The sequence below is a fragment of the Centropristis striata genome, chromosome 24 (genome assembly GCF_030273125.1).
Source record: "Centropristis striata isolate RG_2023a ecotype Rhode Island chromosome 24, C.striata_1.0, whole genome shotgun sequence".
NCBI lineage: Eukaryota > Metazoa > Chordata > Actinopteri > Perciformes > Serranidae > Centropristis > Centropristis striata.
The window spans coordinates 13974504-13992914 of NC_081540.1; the positions used below are offsets into that span (position 1 = coordinate 13974504).

General features: G+C 46.6%; 1 protein-coding gene and 1 non-coding gene across 2 annotated transcripts; one reads left to right on the forward strand and one right to left on the reverse strand.

Annotated features, from left to right (window-relative positions):
* The first annotated feature begins 201 nt into the window (after positions 1–201).
* Positions 202–320, forward strand: LOC131965928 (5S ribosomal RNA). The gene has a single exon (XR_009392631.1). It is a non-coding gene; the product is annotated as a 5S ribosomal RNA (ribosomal RNA).
* An 11988-nt stretch (positions 321–12308) lies between these two features.
* LOC131962576 (endogenous retrovirus group K member 18 Pol protein) lies at positions 12309–16100 on the reverse strand. The gene has a single exon (XM_059327521.1). It carries the CDS (start codon positions 16098–16100, stop codon positions 12309–12311), a length of 3792 nt encoding a protein of 1263 aa, XP_059183504.1.
* Positions 16101–18411: the final 2311 nt, after the last annotated feature.

Below are 18411 nucleotides of genomic sequence, written 5' to 3' on the forward strand. Positions count from 1 at the left end.
CCATTGGCTGATCGCTGCTCAACCCTGCTCAACAACGCTCAACCATTGGTCGGTTGAGGATCGGATAGGGACTGGAGGAGCATTCGCCTGGGAATACCAGGTGCTGTAAGCTTTTTTCACGTTTCCATGACGACGGCAGCAGCAGCAGGAGCAGCCGCAGCAACGAAAGCTTTAAAAGCCCAGCTAATGCACTCAGTCATGGCTTACGGCCATACCACCCTGATCTCGCCCGATCTCGTCTGATCTCGGAAGCTAAGCAGGGTAGGGCCTGGCCAGTACTTGGATGGGAGACCGCCTGGGAATACCAGGTGATGTAAGCTTTTTCACGTTTCCTTGAAGATGGCAGGAGACGCCGCGGCAACAATAGCTTTAAAAGCGCAGCTTCTGCACTCAGTCATGGCTTACGGCCATACCACCCTGATCACGCCCCATCTCACCCTGAGTGATCGCAGGTGTGAGTGTGAGAGCAGGAAGCTGCAGCTGCAGCAGCAGCAGTGTGTCTGCTTTTGTTTATTTTAGTTATCTTTTTTCTCTTTTACTCACTGCATGTGAGTTTATCTTTGTTTATTTTCCTTTACTTTCCCCAGCAGTGGGCTCACTGTCTGGGGAAAAGTTTTTCTGACTTTTTCTTTTCCACCAGTTTTTCATGAACAGACAACAACTTCGGATGGACCCTATGGCAAATGACATGGAACGGATAGGACCAACAACAGAACAAAGAACAATGGACAAACACAAAATCACAATGGCAATGACACTGAAGGGACAATGAAAACTAAGAACAATGGTCCAAACCAAGGGCAAAAAGAGACTGAGAGGAGAAATGATGGTGAGGGTCTGAAAATCGCAGAAAGAAAATATGCTAAAGAGCTGACAGCGTGCGTACAACTCCAGGGGGACGAGAAAGTGACGACGACGGAGCTGATGCGAGCTGTTGTTGGCTTGTGTGGAGGACTGCTGGCTTGCAGAGTGGTGGCGGAGAAAACTTTTGAGTTAACGATGGCAAGCGCCGCTGGGAAAGAGAGGCTCATGGAGGGCCTGAAGGTGGGAGATGTTGCAGTTATGGCTAAAGATCTGTGTGACAGCGAGATGGTGGTTTCTCAATCTGCCAGCATACATCTCAGACGAGGAAGTGCTGGAGAAACTCAACACCTGGGGAGTGACAGCGGTTTCTAACATCAGGCGTAGGATAAACAAGTTCGAGTTTGCAGACTATGTATTCGGCCTTGTCACATCTTGAGAGACTGTCCTGAGTTTAGTTATCACAAATGTGGAGCGCAGGGGCACTATGCGAGGGAATGCACATTGAGAGCAGAAGGAAAATGCAATCTTTGTTATAATAAGTTAAGAGAGTGTGTTTGCAATGAGACCAGTGAACTAAATGATGAAGAGTCTGAGGCAGGAAATGAAAGCACTGCAGAAATAATCGCAAATACCACCGCAGAGTTTGTAAAGAAGATGGAGACGAGAGCTCCGGGTGGCAGAGAAGCTGCACAGTCAGGGGTGGATGAGCCACTTGCCACAGCGGTAGCGACTCCGAGCGGAGCGGGCCATGTGTGTAATCAACTTAGATTGAGCCTGAAAAGCAGCAGTAAGAGAGAGGTGAGAGACAGTGGAGGCACTGTCTCCGTGCAGGGGGAGGTGCTCACTGCAAGCCTGGAGCTCTTTCACACACTAAAACCCGCTCACGCATCGAGCGTTGCTCACGATGTGTTAGAGGCTCTCTCTCAAGACAGAGAAAGCGAGATGGTGGTTGAAGAGTCACAGATGCAGCCCGCCCAGCCCATGCCCTCTGAGTTGAAACCTCCTCGGAGTGGCAGTGGTGGAAGAGGGACGGAGGGACGGCTGTTTCCTGGCTTAGACAATGATGACTCTGACAGCAACTTAACAGATATGGACTCTCTTTTCCGGATATTTACAAAATCAAAGGAAGGGCGAAGAAGCAGATTTAAGCTGAAGTTAGGCAAAGTACAAAAGAAGAAATAATATTGTCAATGCTGGTCTCTACTCTCCTTCTTTGCTTTTTCCCCATGCTCTCATTAACATCCCTCAATGTAAATGGCCTCCGTAGCAAACTGAAAATTGATGCCGTACTGTACTCAAGCAAAAATGATATCTTGTGCCTACAAGAAACGTGGTGGGATGAGGAAACAAGGAGTATGGCTTCTAAGGTGTGGGAAGGGCTCTGTGTGTCAAATCAAGGGACAACCAGGTCCTGTGGAGTTGCTATACTCTGTAAAGAAAATATAATAGATGATCTTGATATAGTATATAAAGATGAGGAAGGTAGAATTCTGATTATAGATTTTGTCTTATCTTATAAAAACAAAAAATATAGAATTATTAATATATATGCTCCTAACAATGAAAACCTTAGAGGAAGGCTCTTTATGAGCTTGGATAAATGGTTTTGTGATGACGTCATCATTGTGGGCGATTTTAATGTGACCTTATCTAAAACAGATGTTTCACAAAAAACGTTTATAGGAATGATTTTAGTAGAACTAAGTTATTAGATATCATGTACAATCATAACCTCATAGATGGTTGGAGAACTTTTAATCAGGGAGTGAGAGCTTACTCCAGAAGACAGACAGTAGAAGGACGCCTTAAACATTCTAGAGTAGACTACTGCCTCATCTCTTCTGGCATGATTAAGGAGTTAACTAAAATTTCATATGCTTTTAACAACTGGAGTGACCATGCATCACTTCTACTCCAGCTAGGCTGGATTAATAGACTAAGAGGAGGGGGATTATGGTGCTTCAACACCAGCCTCCTAGAGGACGACACCTTTAATAAAAAGATTAGGAAATTATTAATGAATATCCAAGAAGAACTTGATGGGAATGAAAACTATATACAAAGTTGGAATAAAATCAAAGAAAGAATTAAAAAAGCCTGTATTAACTACAGCAAACAAAAAAGATGGCTAGAACAAGAAGAGCGGTCGTTAAAAAACCTCCTAGCATTAGAAATTAAAATGATCGAAGAGAACCCTGACTGGCAAACAGGAAAATATCAACTCTATAAAGCCAAACTCAGGGATATCGAAATAAAGAGATGCAAAGGAGCTGCAATAAGAAGCAGAGTGCAAACCATAATAGAGGGGGAAAGATGCACAGCTTTCTTTCTAGGCCTTGAAAAGAAAAAACAAAGTAACACAATAATTGAATCACTCACCAACGAAAATGGGGAAAAAATAACTGAGCATGAGGACATCCTAAACACGGTGCAAACAAGACGTTATTTCAGAAACAATAATGTGACAGTTGGCACTGTTGCTGAACGGCATTGACAAAAAATTAACTCTGGTTGACAGACGCATTTGTGAGGAGCAAATCTTTTTGGGTGAGGTAGAGCGGGCCATAGAGGGGCTTGGAAGAGGGAAAAGTCCGGGAAGCGATGGGCTTCCGTCGGAATTCTTCTCCCATTTCAAGCACCTAGTGGCACCACTTCTGCACAAACTATACTTCAGCATGCACAATAATCAGGAAACCCCGGATTCATTCTCACAGGGCATAATCACGTTAATATACAAAAATAAAGGAGGGAGAGACAAGTAGACTGATCGGCCTGTAGTTTTGAATCTTAACACAGACTACAAAATACTTTCTAAAATAATAGCAAACAGGATCAAAGAGGTGGTGGGGTCAATAATCAATAACTCACAAGCATACAGCATTCCAGGTAGAGATGTAGCGGACACCACAGTGAGGGACATGGTGGAGTTAATGAATTCAAGTGGTGGTATATTAGTTGGCATAGATATGGAAAAGGCTTTTGATAGGGTGGATCATAGGTTTTTGTGGGACACTCTATACACTTTTGGTTTCGGGGAAGGTATCATAGAGTGGATACAACTATTGTACAGAAATAGCACAAGCAGAATAAAATGTAATGGTTCCATAACAGATGAGTTCAAGTTAGAGAGGTCAGTGAGGCAGGGGTGTCCATTGTCTTCACTGCTTTACAGTATTGTTGTCGAGCCACTAGCTGTCCTAATACAAAAAAAAGCAGAGGTTAGAGGAATCAAAACCTTCACAGGGCAGGAAATTAGGATGGCACAATATGCGGATGACTTAAATGTCATCGCAGCAGACAGCAACAGCGTCGACTGTGTCCTTGAATGCATTAACAAATATGAAAAGGCAGCTGGAGCAAAAATCAACGGAACCAAATCTGAAATCATGCTTTGTGGAAGGCAGAGCTCAGTTTTTAACAAGTGGGGCTTCAAAGAAATAAAAGGAGAAAAACAAATCCTGGGTGTGTATATTGGGAGAGATAGAGACAAAGCAAGGGATAAAACATGGGAGGAAGTTATACAGAAGGTGAAAAACAAACTCAATTTATGGAGAATGAGAGGGCTGAATCTGAGAGGAAAGGTGGTTGTATCTAATGCTCTTGTACTGTCCAAAATCAACCATGTTTTGGGAAACTGTGAGCTGCCGATTTGGGCACTAAATTCGCTAAACAGTGCCATCTCCTCCTTTCTGAGGAGGAGCAAGGGAAATTCGATTTCTCACAGAGTGTTAATCGCTAACAAAAGGGAGGGGGGCTTAGGTTTGATTGACATAAGTGCTAAAAGAGATGCGATGAGGTTAAAATTAATCAGTAGATTTTTGGATCCGGTTCGGCAGTCCCCCAGGAAGGACTCGCTGGCGGGCCACCTGTCTGAGTACAGTGAGAGGAGCATGTACAACCTCTGTGTCTCCTCTCCCAGAAAAAACTACAGTGGCCTGCCGGGGTTCTACCAGGAGGCACTAGAAGCATGGGGCAAAATTCTGCCTCAGGCCAGAGTGTAGTAATAAGGAACATGTGATGCAGCTACCTTTCCTCTCAAATCCGGCTTTTTCATGGAGGGGGAGGTGTTTAATAAGTCGGTGTCTGACAGCTGCAGGCCTCACCAAGGTGGGACAGGTCGTTGGAAGCACTGGAGAGTTTGACACAGTTAAAGTTTGTAACGAAATTAAAAAGAAAAACATACTGCACAAGAGAAGTCAGGTGACAGAGCTGGGCCACAGGTTCCAGCAGAGCCTGTTGCCTGAATGGCAAAGCCTCCTCAGAGGCAAAAGCAGTGAGGTGCAGGGCGATGCCTTGAGGTTCCTTTTGTGCCTGAAAAATCCACCCGTTAACACAACAACAGTTAAAACCCGAGATTGGTACAGCATCCTGGTAGCCAAAATCACACAAACACCAGCATCCGTGAAACATTGGAAGAAACTATTTCCCACCCGGTCAATACATACAATCTGGAAAAACATAGATATCCCATTGAATACTTCCAACTCTTTTCATTTAGATTTTAAGATCAGGCACAGGAGAATCTTCACAGGCATTGTCCTGCACCAGATCGCAAAACATCTGTATAACAGAACCTGCTCGGTGTGTGGTGAGAAAGAGGAGGACCTGGAACATATCTTCCTTCACTGTAGCGCCCACGCCGGGCTCTGGAAGGAGGTACAGCAGCTCTTAGGGCAACACTGCCACTTCACTACAGTTACTGAAGAACAGTGGCAGTGGGTCCGGCTGTTTGGACTTAACAAGGACAATAACACTTGTTGAGTTGAGTACACCAGTTGTACTCCTCCGAGTTGTTGATGGAGCAGAGAGAGCAGACGAGGAGACGGTGGAAGAGTCAAATGAAAACACTTTATTGTTTTCTTCAAGCGCAGTTCATGAAGTGCGGAGCTCAGTTCAGTACATACATTAATCAGTTGTACAAGACAAAAGCTGCTCGTTGTCTAGCGTGGTCTTGTTAATATAGCATGTTTCGCTGTGTCTCCTCCTACTCAGTTAGGGTGTTGCCTTTGTCTATTTTCTTATGTGTCTGCATGTTTATCTCCATGTAAGGTCTTGACCAACGGCTTCTTTGTCTTGTAATTTTCCACTGTAATATCTTGTCACTACAGTATGCTTCTCTCGAGTTGGGTTCCTGTTTATCTGGTGTGGGTAGTTTCCCCCAAAAGGTCATCGAGAGATCATTTCCTAATTTCCTATAACACATGTAGATGTGAAACTATGTGTTTGTGTGCATGTGCTTGCAACATGTGAGATGTGTCGTGTGCTTATTACAAAAATAATTTCTTAATACTTCTTTTATTCACTCAAGCTTATGTTACCTTTAATGCTGTTTGGTTAATGCTGCCTCTTTAATGCTTCTGATTATTTTCTTATAGTAGCTTATTTACAATCCCACATTTCCCCCTTTTGATCTCTGCACAGAGATCACCCGTCCTTCCACTAGCCCTGCAACGGAGGAAAGTTTAACTCCCCCTTTTGATCTCTACTAAGAGATCACCTTACCCTTCCTTCAATTGTGCCCATGTACTTGTTATTCCATTATCGGCCCTCAACTCTCAACTCAACTCAACTTTATTTGTAAAGCACTTTAAAACAACAACAGCCGCAACAAAGTGCTGTACATAAACAAACAGAACAAGAGACAATAAAATAAATAAAACAGGAAATAAACACTAAAATAAATAGATTTATTGCTTTTTAAAAGACAATTTAAAAAACAATAAATAAAAGCAAACCATAAAACACTAAAACAAGAGCAGAGTCTCATGCGTGGTTAAAAGCCAAGGAATAAAAATAGGTTTTAAGATGACTTTTAAAAATGGACAGTGAGGAGGCTTGTCTGATGTGTAAAGGTAGCTCATTCCAAAGTCTGGGGGCTGCAACAGAAAAAGCTCTGTCCCCTCTGAGCTTCCGTTTAGACCTCGGTACCTCCAGGAGCAGCAGATCAGCTGACCTGAGGCACCGAGCAGGAGAGTAGGGGTGGAGGAGCTCAGAGAGGTACAGTGGGGCGAGACCATTTAAAGATTTAAAAACAAATAAAAGAATCTTAAAATGGACTCTAAAATGCACAGGCAGCCAGTGGAGGGAGGCCAGGATGGGAGTTATGTGCTCCCTCTTACGAACTCCAGTTAGGAGGCGAGCAGCCGCGTTTTGCACTAACTGGAGCCGTGCGAGGGAGGACTGGCTGACTCCAAGGTAAAGTGAGTTGCAGTAATCCAGCCGAGATGTAACGAAGGCGTGGATTACCGTTTCAAAGTGCTTGTGTGTGAGAAAGGGCTTCACCTTAGCCAGCTGCCTGATATGAAAAAAGCTTGACCTCACAGCAGCGCTAATCTGACGATCTAATTTAAAATCACTGTCCATCTTAAAACCTAAATTTGACACAGTTGGTCTTATAAAATCTGCCAGAGGGCCCAAGTCAAAAGGAGGGGTCACACAAGAGCCACTAGGGCCAAACACTATCACTTCTGTCTTCTTCTCATTAAAATTTAAAAAGTTCAAGACCATCCAGGCCTTGATGTCTTTGAGACATGACAGGAGCGGTGTGAGGGAGAAAGCATCTTTTTTCTTCAGTGGCACATAGATCTGACTGTCGTCAGCGTAGCAATGGAAAGGGATGCCGTGCTTTCTCAAGATGGAGCCCAAAGGCAGTAAATACAAAGAAAAAAGCAGGGGGCCTAAAATCGACCCCTGTGGAACCCCATACAGCAGTGGAGCGGGGCTGGACTCCGAGGTACCAAGGCTTACAGTTAAACTTCTGTCGGTCAGATATGACTTGAACCACTCTAGCGCAGTACCACCGATGCCCACTAGGTGGCGTAACCGAGCCACTAGGATGCTATGGTCCACGGTGTCAAACGCTGCAGTCAGGTCCAACAGAACAAGAATTACATGGTCACCGGAGTCATTAGCCAGGAGGATGTCGTTAAAAACTCTGAGTAGAGCTGACTCTGTGCTATGCATAGTTTTAAAACCAGATTGAAACACCTCCAGGACACCATGTACATCAAGAAAAGACTGTAACTGACCGTATACAACCTTCTCCAAGACCTTAGAGATAAAGGGCAGCTTGGAGGTAGGCCTAAAATTGGCCAGCACGCTGCGATCTAGGCCAGGTTTCTTAAGTAGGGGCTGCACCACTGCATGTTTAAAACCTCGAGGAACACGACCAGTAGACAGACTACTGTTGATTACATTTAATACAGACTGCCCTATACTGGGGAAAACCTCTTTGAAGAAACGTGGGGAGACAGCATCACAGGGAGAACCTGATGGCTTAATATGGCCAACCAGGTCCTCTAGAAAAGACAGAGACACTGGCTCAAAACCATCAAAAGCTGCAGAACAAGGAGCAGTGACTGAGGGGTCAGATGCAGGAGCAGAGATGAGGGCCCTAGCAGTAGCAACCTTGTCAATAAAAAAGTGCAGGAAGTTATTACACATTTCAGGAGATGTCTCCAAGCTGACAGGCTGTGGAGCATTTAGAACAGAGTCAATGGTTTTGAATAAGACACGCGGGTTGTGGTGGTTGGTCTCAATGATGTTTGCCAGGTATTGTCTTTTAGTCTCTTTAACGGTGCTCTGGTAGCGGCGCCAACAGTCTTTAAGGATATGGAAGGAAACCTGCAGCTTGTCCTTCTTCCACTTCCGTTCAGCTCTGCGGCACTCCCGCCTAGCTTCACGGGTTCTGTCGTTAAACCAGGGCTCAGGTTTAGCTTTAGGCTGCACAGTTTTTAATGGAGCCACAGAGTCCAGTATGGTCCTGCAGGAGGAGTGAAACCAGGAGCTGAGCTCCTCAGTGTCAGCAGAGACAGGAGGCACACAGAGCTGGTCAAAAGCCACAGAGAAATGACCGGCAGTGCAAGAGTTAAAAATCCGACGTTTCTGAACAAGAGCGCCGGATTTAAATTCAGCACAGGAAAAAGCGACTTCAAACAGTACAGGCAAATGGTCAGAAAACACATCGTCACAGATCTCCAAGTTAGACACAGATAAACCATGAGAGAGGACGAGGTCTAAAGTGTGTCCATGCTCATGTGTGGGACCAGACACACACTGCACCAAATTAAAAGAGTCAATAAGGCTCAGGAAATCCTTCACCAGCGGCTTTTCAGGACAGCACACGTGAATATTAAAATCCCCAAGTAAAAGGGCACAGTCATATTTCGGCATAATCTCAGCCAGGAAACCAGAAAAGTCATTCACAAAGTCCTTGTTGTATTTGGGGGGCCGGTAGATGACGGCGCACAGCACCGGATCGGAACGACCCACCTCAAATAAAGACACCTCAAAGCTGGAATATGACGTTGAGATGGTGCGCTGTTTACATTTAAAGGTATTTTTGTAAACAGTCGCCGTTCCTCCTCCACGACCTGATGTCCGCGGGGAGTTAAAGAATGAACAGCCAGCAGGTAAAAGTTCAACAAGAGCGCTGCACTCACCGGTACCGATCCAGGTCTCCGTTACACAGAGGAAATCCAGGCCACGGGAGCTAAAGAAATCCCTCAGGATGAAAGTTTTGTTCGCCAGAGATCTGGCGTTCACCAAGCCGATCCTGGTGGGAGCCGGCGGGGCTTGTGGCCCGGTGGATCGGGGAGCCCGAGGCAGCGTCCTCAGGAGCCGGTGGTTTATCCCGCGCTGAGAGAGCCGGAGGGGGCAGAGGCGGTGGGGCCGGGGCCCCTCAGATGAGCCGATGACAGGTACCAGGCAGGCGTCAACGGGATCCAAGAAGCGCCGGGGCACAGCAAAAGGAGAGAATAATCCAAGTCCTGTCCGGGAAATGGACGAAGAGTGCGTCAGCTGGAGCCTCAGCTTCACCAGCCGACCTCCGCGTCTGCCGCGGCGACGGCGACGCTTACGCCGTATAGGTAAGGCCGAAACCCGGAACAGGTGAGGCGGAATCCCCGCCAGGAGCGGGGGCAAAGTATTTTGTCCATCGCGAACAAACACAACAAGATCTTTGACATTTTGCCGGAGAGACAAAATGGCATAACGATCATACACCAGCAGAGACTCAATCTGTTTAGTGCCGATGGTTAAAAACAACAGAAACACCAAACATTGCAGGAGCAGCAGACGGGCAGCCACACACACTGGCGCCATCTTTTTACCTTGACAAGATTTCATGGCCCTGGTCTAGCCCCGGTCATGTGGCTCACTATTTTGGGTTTTTCGCGTCCTTTTGGTCTCTGCTCAGAGCCAATGTAATCCCTAACCTATCCATGCCAATCGAGGAAATTGCTCCCTCTGCTGTTTCCCTACAGGTAACAACGGGTTTCCTTCTAGATCCCTAGTAAAGGGTCTCAATATGCTTTTGGGACCGGAGGCCACTACTGCGCCTTATCTTAAGTGGAGGATCATTTTGCTATACCTCCCCAGGGCCGTCCTAATTTCTCAAATTGTTATATTTGGAGCGGGGAAAGTTTAACTCCCCCTTTTGATCTCTACTAAGAGATCAAAAGGGGGAGTTGCAAGTGATCACTTCTCCTTTGTGTGCCCATATATCATTTCTATGCTTCCAGTCCTGGTCTAGCCCCCGATCATGTGGTTCCCTATCTCGGGCTTTTCTGTGTGCTTTTGGTTGCTGCTCAGAACCAATATCATCCCTATTCTATCCGACCCAATTGAGGAACTATTTCCTCCTCTGTTTCCCTACTGGTAACAGCGGTGTCCTTCCAGATCCGCTTTCTAGAGGGTCTCCATATGCTTTTGGGATCAGGGGCCATTCTAATTTTGTGCGGAAGACCATTTGTCTATACCTCCCCAGGACTGTCCTAATTTCCCCTTAGTTCTGGCAATTTGGCCTTGAGGGGGAAAGTTTGGGGGAAAGTTTAACTCCCCCTTTTGATCTCTACTAAGAGATCATATACCCAATAGTCTGATTGCCTCTCTAACCTCCTCGTGTTCAACTTGCCATTGGGCAAGTACGTTTGCCCCAGGAGGTGGCTGTCCTTCTATGGTGGTGGTGATGAAGCGGATCAGCAGTGAGCGGATGCATGGTACGCAACAGCATCCACATGTTACCAATATGGCCAAAAACACAGCCAGGGAGAGAACTAGCGACATTATCAGAGTTTTCCATTTCCCAAACACATTGGTCAGCCATTTGTCAAGCGGGTTTCTATCCCTGAATGTTCATGCATAGTTTTGGAGAGCGTGCGCAGTCCTTCTAATGCTTTTGCCACCGAGCCGTCTGGGGCTGTGTTGTTTGGTATGAACGTGCAACACATGTCACCAAACATCGCACATACGCCCCCTTTTTCTGCTAAGAGCATGTCCAGAGCCATCCGGTTCTGCACTGCCATCAGTGAGGTTGGTGCTGTCTGTTCTGCTAGCCCGGTGACCGCGTCCCTAGTCAAATTGGTAAGGCGCACCACGTTGTAATGTACGTAGTTGATTCTATCCACATTCTTATTGGGGGTCACTGGAAACAGGGCTGCCACTATGGGTATATTTTCGCCTTAGTTCCCCCATAAGTATACTGTGGCTTCCACTGTCCTGTATACCCTACGGCCATTCCCCAGGCATCACACCGTGGGTTCCACACCCTTTTTGCCGCTGCTTCACAGTCCCTTTGAAGACCCGGGTTAGCGCACAGATATACATCGTTCCAAGAGGCTTTGCTTGCCCCACATTCAATCGCGTCGCATAGATCAAATTGGAACGTGCTCGGGGAACCTAACGTATAGTTAAGCTCCAGTCCTCCATAACTGAACAGACAACAGTCGGTTGGCTGATTGGTTTTCCCCGCCCCCCTTTTTTGTCGGTCCTGATTTGTATTTGATTCACATAGCCAGATTATCAGGGGGACGACCACACATGCAATGGCTGCACAGTATGTCAGAATTTTCCAATTCCCAAACAGCAACATGATTATTTTTCCTATAACCTAGTAATGTAAAAACAGCAAGCAAACCTTCTTGGTAATTAGACCTTTATCTTACGGGGTGCTCTGGGCGGGGTTACCCCCAGAGGAGCTTTGAACCTTATGTTTCGTTTATATTACCCAACTTTTTAGCAAACAGCAAACAGTGTTTCCAATAATAGTATGATTATATGATAGTGCAATGATTATATTCTGGTATGACCTGTGAAAGCAAGTTTAAGTAAGGCACAAGCAAATATGATTATGATTAAAACGACTCCAAAAAGAAAACAGTTCAATTGGGATGACGTCATCTGGATGTGATGGTAGTTTGGCACACTACTTTGTTGGAGGAAAGCGCTATTTCACCTTTCCCCTTGGATGACGAGATGGTGGCTTGGAATGCCACTTGATGGAGAGAAACGCTATTTCACTTTCTCCCTGGGATGACGAGATGGTGGCTTGGAATGCCACTTGATGGAGAGAAACGCTATTTCACTTTCTCCCTGGGATGACGAGATGGTGGCTTGGAATGCCACTTGATGGAGAGAAACGCTATTTCACTTTCTCCCTGGGATGACAAGATGGGGTGTGTTGGAGCACAGGTGTACTACCCTGCTCTAGGAGTGCCACCAGGGGATTATTCTGCCCCTTGTTGGTTGGTGGACTTTTCCTCTGTACCAGCCGGTACAGTGCACGAATCTTTCAGCGCCTGGTGAGTTGCTGCTAGGGAGCGCTGGGGTTCTTCTGCTGCGGCACACTGGCTCCAGTGGAACCAGGTATCACCCTTTCCTTTGAGGCGGACTGCGTGTGACGTCCTCTCGGTCACCTGAAATGGTCCGGTCCACCTTGGCTCTGACCACTTTCTTTTGATGACCCTCAGCAGCACCCACTCTGCCTCTGGAGTTGGCGCTCCTTGACCTGTGCCTCTGATACTCACCACTTGTTTGGCAAAGGCTGTAACAAGACTTTGAAGTTCATTAAAATATTCTTTGTGTGTCAATTGTTGGTCAGTGGTGTGTCCTGTCCCTGGCAATTTAGACTGAAGACCCGGAAATGCTCTCCCTGTCTGGAGCTCATGAGGTGTGAACCGTGTTGATTGATTGACAGAGCTCCTGATGGACATTAAGGCTAATGGTAACGCATCTAGCCAATTCATTTTGGTCTGTGCACAGATTTTAGCCAATTTGTTTTTCACTGTTTGATTCATTCTTTCAACCTTTCCCTGTGATTGAGGATGATAAACAGTACCAAAGTTGTGTTTTAACCCTAGCATGGCCTCTACCTGCTGTAGGTCCTGGTTTTTAAAATGAGTTCCATTGTCTGATCTGATTTTTTCTGGAAACCCATACCTGGGGATGTAATGGTTAATCAGGAATTTTATCACTGATTTCCCATCCTCCTTCTTTGTAGGCCATGCCTCTGGCCACCCTGTGTACGCGTCTACACACATCAGTATGTATCTGTACCCCCTAACTGGTGTGATCATATCGGTATAGTCAATGATAATCTCTTTCCCTGCTTTTGCCTCCAGGGGATAGCGCCCAGGGTGTGGTTTCACTGTTGGTCTGGCATTGTATTTTATACACCATTCACATGACTCCACCCAATGTTTGGCCATGTCTTTTAGGAAAGGATGCCACCAGTGCTCCAGATTTTTCATCATTTGAGCTACCCCCACATGTCCCACTCCATGCGCCTCCGCCAAGGCTGTCTGTCTGACACCTGGGGGCAATATGGGTTGGCCATAAGGCCCTCTCCATAAGCCCTGTACTTCAGTTGTTCCTCTAGCTTTCCATAAGGTTTTTTCCTGTGGAGATGCTGCTGCCTGTTCTTTTATTAATTTAGTCATGTCTACATCTTCTTCTATTTCTGAGGACATGAGAATAGCTTTTACCTCATATCCTGCTGCATCCTTAGCTGCTTTGTCTGCTGCATCATTTCCTCGTTTCGTGTGTGTGTTACCCTTGTCATGACCTTTGCATTTAATAACAGCTACTTTGTGGGGAAGTAGTAGTGCTTCTGCTAGTTCTTTCATTTCCGCTTCATGTTTTATTGGTTTGTTTGTGGCTGTTAGAAACCCTGCCCTTAACCATTGTTTCAGTTCCACGTGCACAGCTCCTGCTGCATACGCTGAGTCAGTGTAAATGTTTACCTCCTGACCTTTTCCCATTTTGAGTGCTGCTATTACTCCCACGACTTCCGCTCTCTGTGCAGACTGCTGTCCCTCTAACCTCTTGGCCTGCCTAGTGATCAATTGTCCCTGTATTTCTTCTACTACCGAGTATGCTGCTTTCAGCCCTTCCTGTTCATGCCTGAAGCAGCATCCGTCTGTGTACAGATCTCTGGCTCCTGCTACTGGGTCTGCCTGTAAGTCTGGTCTGACTTTTTCTTCTCTATAAACCCTCTCTGCACACTCGTGTGGTTCCCCTGTTCCCAACTGATCTGCCATGTTTATGCCTTCATGTGTGAAAGTCAGATTTGGTGCCTCGAGGGTTTTGCTCAGTCGTCTCTGTCTTAGTGCAGTCAGTGTGAACGTCTGTGAGTTTACATAGGCTACAACACTGTGTGTGGTCAGAATGTGTAGTTGATGGCCCATGACAATGTGTGCAGTTTTTTGAATGAGCTTTGCTATTCCTGCTGCATGTTGTGTACATTGAGGATGTCGTTTCTCCATGTTGTCTAGCATAACACTAACGTACATTAGTATTACCCTCTCACCCCCTTTTCTCTGGAACAGGACGCCATTAGTGCATAGTTCTGTTCCAGAGACATCCAAACAAAATGGTAAGCTATAGTCAGGTATAGCTAGGTCAGTTGCCGCAGAGAGAGCCTGTTTAAGTGTGATAAACGCCTCTTCTGCTTCCTGAGTCCAGTCCAATACTGCTGAGAGGTTGCGCATACCTTTTTCTTTGACTAGGTCACGCAAGGGTCTAGTCAGTCCAGTGTAGTTAGCTATGTAAGTCCTACTATAGCCTGTCAAGCCCAGGAAAGACATGTCTTTCACTTTCAGTGGTTTGGAATGTTGTAGGATCATTGATTTGTGTTGTGGAGAGAGCCCTGCTCCTTTCTGTGAAATTTGTCTGCCTAAAAACGAAACCTGTTTCCTGGCTACCTGTAGCTTTGCTTTGCTGACCTTGAATCCAGTTCTAGCCAGATGTCTTAGAAGAGTACCTGTTGCCTCTAAACACAATGCTGCTGTAGGGGCTGCAACAAGTAAGTCATCCACATACTGAACTAGAATCACCTGTTCTGGTAGCGGGCAGTCACTGAGAAGGTCCTTCAAAACCTGATTAAAAATACCAGGTGAAAGGGCGAACCCTTGTGGTAGTCTGGTATATCGCATCTGACAGCCGTCAAATGTGAATGAAAAAATGTCTCGACATTCCTCTGCTAGAGGGAGACAGAAAAATGCATTAGCCAAGTCTATACATGAGAACCATTCATGTGAGGGATCTAAGGTCGTCAGTGCCACATATGGATTAGGAACTGGGACGGTGGGGGTGCGGAGGATGTCATTGATTGCTCTTAAATCATGTGCCATGCGGTATTTACCGGTACCTTTCTTTTCCACAGGTAAAATAGGAGTATTCCACGCAGATGTTGAAGGTTCCAACACCCCCTTTTGTAAAAGACCCTCAATAGTGTCCCTGATTCCTTCTTCCTCCTGAACTTTGTGTGGGTACTGTCTGATCCAGAGAGGAGAGCCCTCCTGCACCTGGAATGTAACTGGTTTGTACTGAACCTTTCCTACACCAGTTGGAGTTTGTGCCCATAAATGTTCAGGGAGGCCGTCAATTAGAGCTGCCGCCTCTGCGTGGTCTGTGCGTTCCCGCCCATGATGTCTAGAAATCTGTGTGTGTTCTAGTATGGCCTTGTCTTCACCTGACACCTGTATGCGATATGTTTGTGCCTGCACAGAATAGTGAACCTGTGGGAGTGCTGTGGGCGCCCAATCAGTTTGTAAGAGAGCCCTCTTAACAATACTGCCTAGTTCTTTTGCCTGATGTTTAGGGTGTAGAGCTAGTGAAACATGGGGTGCCGCCTCATCTGACATCCTGTACCAGGGAGCCTGCTCAGAGGTCAAGGCAACAGCTGCCGCCACACCTTCCGGTGCCACATAAATGTTTTGGGTGCTAATTGTCCAATTGTGACCTTCAACCTGATCCTGAAAATTTTGTTGATACCAATCAGTCTGCAGCCTATCATAGAACAGGGTGACATGAGGGGGATCGGGAGGGGAGGCGTAGGGCTCAAAGAGGGAAATCCAGGGCTTCCAGTTGTGGTAAGCCGTAAGGATACCGCGTTTTTCAGGTGTTTCTGGGTCCAGTAGGCCCCAATAAATGTCCGCATATTGTTCATTTACTGGAGATAGGAGATACTGGCTGTTGGTGTGTTCCACAGAACAGGGTAAAGCAGTTCCATCAGGCATGGTGACGACCAAGCCATCCGCACTACAGAGTATAGTGGCCCCTAGTTTTATAAGGAGATCCCTCCCTAAAAAATTCATAGGGACTGTAGGTGAATGTACAAACGGATGGGCAACAGTCTGTTTTCCTACTTGAGTCAGTAGAGGTGTGGTTATTGGCAGGGTCTGTTTTTCCCCAGAGAACCCCATGAGAGTGATGCTTTTGGATGATATAGAATCAGGAGGTACCACCCGCAAGGTGGAACAAGTGGCTCCTGTGTCCACTAAGAAAGGCAGTTCTCTGTTCTCAACTAGAACTGACTGCATTGGTTCTGCCGTGGCAATGCTGTCTGAGTGTCTCTGTGGGGGGTGTCAGTATTGGCTGGGCTCCTCCCAGTCCTGCCACTGCGGATATTGGAGCATATCGCGGCATTGACCCCCGGCAGCTATCACCTCTGGGTCGTCACACAGATTAATAAAGCCTTTTGAGTTCTCAGCATCAGTCCGTGGGCCATATGGTGGGCCCCGCCCTCTTCCTCGGCTAGGTCCTCCCCCTCTAGGCAAGTGGGGGCAGTTCCTGACCCAATGTCCTGCCTCCTCACAGTAGTAACAACGCCCTCCCTGTGGCTGTCCCCTTCCTGTACCACCCCTTCCTATCCCGCCTCTGTTCCCCGCCTGTCCCCTCATAAGACCGCCCCCATATCCTCTGCCTCTATATCCACCCCTGTTGATGGGTGGCACCCACGGTGGGACTGGAAACAAGTCAGGTGTGTGCGGCTGCTCTGATGTGACCATGACCTTTACAGCATCCCCCTTTTGCTTCCTGTTTTTGTCGTTAGTTTTCTGTCTGGCCTCTGTTAGTTGTAATTTTAGCAGTTGTACCTGTAAATCTTTTAGGTCATCCTGGTCTTTCTGAGAAGTGTCTTGGGCACGGGACAAGTGATGTATTAGGTGTTTCTCCCAGACATGAGAGTCACTGCCAAGCATGTCTGGGTTATTAATCATGGCGCTCTTGACATCCCCCGGCACTCCCTCCAGCACGGCCTGTCTAAACCACTCTCTTTGAGTGCCAGCTTTCCCTGGGTGACAACCTGTGTATTTTAACCACGTATCTTTGGCACTATCAATATACTCTCTGGGACTCTGGTTAGGGTCCCATCTCAATTTGGGCATAACTGAAGCATTTGGCAATGGATATTTTTCTCTCATTACTTTACCTATGTCGGTGCTGTAATGTGTGAACGGTGTGTCATCTGATTTTGAGTTAGTCCCAGCCTGAGTCTCCATGTCTGTGATGTCCCCACCTGTCATGCATCTGCCTGCAATAGCCCTAAAGTCTCCCAATGCTAATTTCTGTCCTGCAGTCAGAGAGTCCAGTTTGCTAAGCCACAAATTACCCCCTTCTGCTACTGGTGGTAGTTTGTCGACAATAGCCTGTATGTCCCCTATGTTGAATGGTTTGTATTTATCACGGTGTCCAGAACCCCCTGTGGTTAATGGGAGGTTCAGCAACGTGGTGTCTTCTAGGTGCCGCTGTCTCTGGTCCTGTTTAAATCGTGCGTGTTCCCACTGCAATAAAGGTCGGCCATACATCTGTTCTGACAATGTGGGGGAGAGCCCATCCCCGTCTTGCTTCAACTCTCCAAGTAAGTCGAGAGAGATGGGCATTTCCCTATCATTTGGTTTTATTCCTTCATAATTTCCTCTCCCTGTGAATGAGGCCGCCCATTCAGCGGGTGGTCCCCGCCTGGGCGGGCCTGGTTGTGACCTGAAGTTCTCTAACTCTCTGTCTTGCCTTGCCTGAAAGGGTAATGATTCATTTAAGTGTGTGACTGGGGTAGATTGTTGGGGAGAGGGCAGAGCAGAGTAAGAAGCTTCTGAGAGAGTAAACACCTCCGAGGGCTGAGGTGTGGGGGTTGGACTTGTACGGCGCCTCTCCGCTGAACCTGCTGTTGACGTTTGACATGCCCTGTTTTGGCTGCCTATACCTTCTCAATATACTGGACGGAATTGTGGTTGTTTGGAACGAGTGAGAAAGCAAAAGGTGTGAATGTAAATCAAGTGAACTACATGCTAAGCCATGCAAGATATGCCGTTAAAATCAGAAGGAACATAGCCCATTACGAAGGCATAGTGGCAGATGTCTGGAAAATCTTCACAAACTTAACGAAATGTGAAATAAAAATGCTTCACCGGTACATTAGCGAAGAGGAATTTCGCAGAAGTTTTGTGGAGGGTGGTTCTTGTGTGGAAGTAGACAAAGAAGGAAAGTTAGAAATCAAATTCTGAAATAGAAAAACGGAATCAGCCTTCTCTCTTGATAGTGTCTGAACAT